Here is a 4,327-nt window from a genome sequence, read left to right as displayed (position 1 = left end):
GTAGTCCATACTGCACTTGTGATCGATATGATACCTCTTCATTCACTGCTACGAATTGATGGCGGTCAGATTATTATACCATTAATGCCAACAAAGTGTTCTAGTCTATGCAAAAGAATAGTGTGGTCAATAGTGTCAAACGCAGCACTAAGATCCAGTAGCACTAATAGAGAGATACAACCACGATCAGATGATAAGAGTGTGTGTGTGAGTGTTTCTGTGAGTGTGTGTGTGTGTGTGTGTGAGAGAGAGAGAGAGAGAGAGAGAGAGAAGCACACACTCCAGTGTTTGTTCATGTGATAACAGGGGTGGTGTAGAACACAAACAGACAGGTGAAGCTCAGCGTCTCATACAGTGTTTGTCTGTTGTGTTCAGATCCAGACGTTCGGTGTGGACGCGCCGTGTTCAGCGGTGGACGAGATGACCAGCGGAGTGGCCATGGCACAAGTCCTGCAGAAGATGTATGTGGAGCACTAGGGCTGCTCGATTATGAGTGGGCCATATGACCAAAACTTTATATTAAGGATTTATTTAAAGACATAAGCGATTATATACTTTCTGCAAATAAGGTTGCTGTGACATCGACATTTTAGAGACCAGCGAAATGTCACAATTCTCAACACCACAGCAGAGCACTAGAGTACATAATATTAGCAAAAAAAAGTCTTCAGAATTATTAAAAATAATTAAACTGTCAGTAATAAAAAAAAAAATACACATCTGACCTGCACCATGTTTCTGTTAGAATTAGGATGTCAACATTTGTGATGCTATTTAAAAAGTCTGTGTTTGTGCTTTTTAATCCAAATGTTTTCGAGCACAAACCCTGAATATTCCACAAGCTAATATTTAACATTTCTATATGATCAGCGATTAAGCAATAATTAATACATAAGCAATAATTCTCTCTCTCTCTCTCTCTCTCTGTCTCTGTCTCTCTCTCTGTCTCTCTCTCTCTCTCTCTGTCTCTCTCTCTCTGTCTATGTGTCTCTCTCTCTGTCTCTCTCTCTCTCAGAGATGGCATGTATTTCACTGACGCTTGGATCAGTCGTATCAAACCTGATGTTGGAGATAACTGGAGGTTAAAGGTATTCATCTGCTCTCAGTCACTCTTGTGTTCGGTTCACTCGTCTTACAGGGTCTTTCAATTTTCTGTCTTCTTTTTTTCTTTTCAGATCAGCAATTTAAAGAAGATATTGAAAGGTATTCTGGATTACAACCATGAGGTGAGACGCATCTGTCTGTGTGATACTGACATGTGTCCCGTTCATGTGTTCTTTCTCTTGATTTGACCCCTGACCTCTCTGTCCGCTGGTGCTGCAGGTGTTGGGGCAGCAGATCAATGACTTCACTCTTCCAGACGTCAGTCTCATCGCAGAGCATTCAGATGCAGCAGAACTGGGCCGAATGTTGCAGCTCATCCTGGGCTGTGCTGTCAACTGTGAACAATGTCAGGGTGTGTGTGTGTGTGTGTGTGTGTGTGTGTGTGTGTGTGTATTTAGGCAGCTAAACATGCACAGGGTGTCCGCAGGTCCTTAAAAAGTCTTAAAATGTCTTAAATTCAGATTCAGTGGGTCTTTAATATTTTAGTCACATTACCGCTAAAAATGTCTCCAGTGTGACGGACCAATCATTGGTCAGATTGAACATTTTGTCGAATCATTGAGTCACTCATGAAGTGACTTACCGCCACCTACTGGTGGTTTAGTATGCTGAAAAGTAGCCATTCCCCCCCCAACTTTTGTTATGTGTATACTCAAACATGTATTCTAACATTAATCCCATAACATTATTTACTGCGGTAGTAATTCTGCAGTGTAAATGATTTGATTATAGTGTAGGCTATATTGATTCAATTGTAAGAATTTGACGTGAATGATGATGCATACATTTAAAAAGGTATAAAAAATAGGCCTTAATAAAGTCAAGTAAGTCCTGGGTTAAGTATAAAAAATATTCAGACCTAAGTATGTAAAATTGATTTAGAATAAATTTACACCACCAAAAATCTCAGTGATGCAGTTCTTTTGTGGGAAATATTGTATGGAATATTGTCTGCTGATATGAAAAGTTCACTGTATATCGTAATAATAAACAGCAGTGACGATGACATTAAACACGGTGTATTTCCACCATTAGATTTCATATAAGGTGGTATTAAAATGTAATTTAATGTTTAAAAGTCTTCATTTAACTTGTTCATATCAGTAGAAACCCACTGGTCCCGAGTGAAGCCATTATCAGATGCGCTCTCTGGATGATAATGTTGAGTTATATCTGGTCACCTCAAAGTCTGTCGTGTGTCTGATTCAGAATTCAGCTGTTAATAATGATAAGGTAACACATGCGTGGTCAGTTGTTAGACATTAAAGGGTAAGATCTGATGTGTTATTGTTTGCAGAATATATCCAGACCATCATGATGATGGAGGAGTCTGTGCAGCACGTGGTCATGACGGCCATCCAGGAGGTCAGTCAGCTCTTTAAACACAGAGGATGCTCACACCAAATGTTGATTTCATTTAGTTCATAGAAGTTAAGTGATAAAGAAAATCTGTTCATGCCATTATTTTTGACAGCATCAGTACTTCAGCTGCTGGAAGCACTGGTGTTCTGATGATTTGTCCAGCACTGTGTGTTGTGACTGGTGTTTGTGTGTGTTTTGTGTGTTGTTTTTGTGTGTGTTTTGTAGTGTTGTTTTTGTGTGTGTTGTTTTCGCGGATGTTGTGTGTAGAGACGCCCGTGTCCTCAGGGAGCGACTCGTTCGTGGATCTGGACCGGCAGGTAGTTTCTGCTTCACAGGAGTCTGATGTCGGTAATAAACGCAGGGCTGTGTTTGTGTGACGTGTGTGTTTTCCTCTCGCTCAGCTGAAGAAGACGGTGGAGGATCTAAACGACGCTCTGGCCACTAAAGAGGAGATCGCTCAAGTAGAGATGGCTGGACATGCAGGTGCGGGCGCGTCTCGAGGTGTCTGGGCCGTATTACAGAAACATCCGACTAGACTTGATCCTTATGATCCCGGGAAGACTGACTCTTATCATGGAGAGAGTACACACCATAAGATGTGGCCCATCCCTAAGAGATAAGATAATGAGACTAGGGCTGCCATGTCGATTTAAAGATTTATCGGTCCACCAGTGAAGCATTAATCTACCACGTTTATTAATGAATCATTAAAAATCAGAATAATGTGCCTGAAATGGCCTAATAAGTGTTCAGCCGCATGCATAAAAAAGCATGCCACAGCGCACCCGCAGAAGAAGTGATTATGAATGTGTCAGGGACAAACAGCATTAATGTATCGATCCACGAGTGCTTTCTTTGTTCTGGGTTTAAGATGCAGTCGGTGACACTGTCTCGTCATCTCTGCAGTAGTGTATGCATGTTTCAAGCACAGTCTAAGAATATTTGGTTTCCATTTGAAAGAAGACATTGGGTTCTCTATAGTTATGTTTTTCTGTGGGCAGCCCTGTGTTAGACGTGATAAGAATCCCTAATTAAATTCAAACTTGCTTCTGTAATACGAGTTTGCGAGAAATCTTAATTTATCGTATCATATCTTAAATTAAGAAATATTCTGTAATACGCCGCCTGATCCGCATCTCCACAGCTGAACCTCACGGATCAGGATAATCACACCCTGTAGTTATTATTAGCAGATGTTTGGTCACTAAACGATGCAGGGATTAAATCTGTGCAGGTGAAGTGCCTCGGCTTCCTTCAGTGTCTCCTCTGAGACTGGTGTGTGTGTGTGTTTGTGCAGTGTGATCTGAGGCTGGTGTGTGTGTGTGCAGTGTGATCTGAGACTGGTGTGTGTGTGTGTGTGTGCAGTGTGATCTGAGACTGGTGTGTGTGTGTGTGCAAGTGATCTGAGACTGGGTGCGCAGCGTGATCTGGCGGCGCTCGCCAGAAGTGCCGCGGCAACCTCCTCCCCTGGGCCTTGCTTTTGAAGGCGTACCCTGTCCCCAAGAGGAGCCAGACTGACTGAGGTTGAAATGTGTTGATTCCAGAAGACATAGTAAATGTCTTCTCTCTTCTTCTGCCTCACCCTTCGACTGTTTTTGCATCCAGAATTTGCTGCCGTCTGCTTGATAACATCCCTACTAGTGTGTGCAGGGCCTTTAACTGTGTGCGCATAGAAAGTGTGTGTGTTCAAAATAAACCGCACGAACTCACCGTGTGTGATGGCCCTATGGTTCCTATGGCAACAGTAGACGCTTCCATGGGCCAATAGCTGACTGTAGCTATATCTTTACACACTGATAGATCCATCCTGCAGCAAAACTACCCAGAGTTCAGTGCGAGGAGCGTCCTCATGACCCGTGTC

The 4,327-nt window shown here is 42.4% G+C and overlaps 2 protein-coding genes across 2 annotated transcripts in view; both read left to right on the top strand.

Annotated features, from left to right (window-relative positions):
• The window catches only part of LOC122137408 (protein Hook homolog 3-like), a 9,135-nt gene extending 6,519 nt beyond the window's left edge, over positions 1-2,616 (top strand). Inside the window, exons 2-7 of the mRNA XM_042723488.1 lie at positions 376-461; positions 1,016-1,088; positions 1,176-1,226; positions 1,324-1,456; positions 2,402-2,497; positions 2,579-2,616. Coding sequence (XP_042579422.1) covers positions 421-461; positions 1,016-1,088; positions 1,176-1,226; positions 1,324-1,456; positions 2,402-2,497; positions 2,579-2,616 — 432 coding nt within the window. The 5' untranslated portion in view covers positions 376-420. The remainder of the gene's footprint in view (positions 1-375; positions 462-1,015; positions 1,089-1,175; positions 1,227-1,323; positions 1,457-2,401; positions 2,498-2,578) is intronic.
• Positions 2,617-2,943: 327 nt separating this feature from the next.
• The window catches only part of LOC109101171 (methyl-CpG-binding domain protein 2-like), a 22,176-nt gene continuing 20,792 nt past the window's right edge, over positions 2,944-4,327 (top strand). The window contains exon 1 of the mRNA XM_042723487.1: positions 2,944-3,048. Coding sequence (XP_042579421.1) covers positions 2,944-3,048 — 105 coding nt within the window. The remainder of the gene's footprint in view (positions 3,049-4,327) is intronic.

The sequence above is a fragment of the Cyprinus carpio genome, chromosome B5 (assembly GCF_018340385.1).
Source record: "Cyprinus carpio isolate SPL01 chromosome B5, ASM1834038v1, whole genome shotgun sequence".
Classification (NCBI taxonomy): Eukaryota; Metazoa; Chordata; class Actinopteri; order Cypriniformes; family Cyprinidae; genus Cyprinus; species Cyprinus carpio.
The sequence above is the reverse complement of the archived record's forward strand: the minus strand, read 5'-3'. Positions and strand labels throughout refer to the sequence as shown.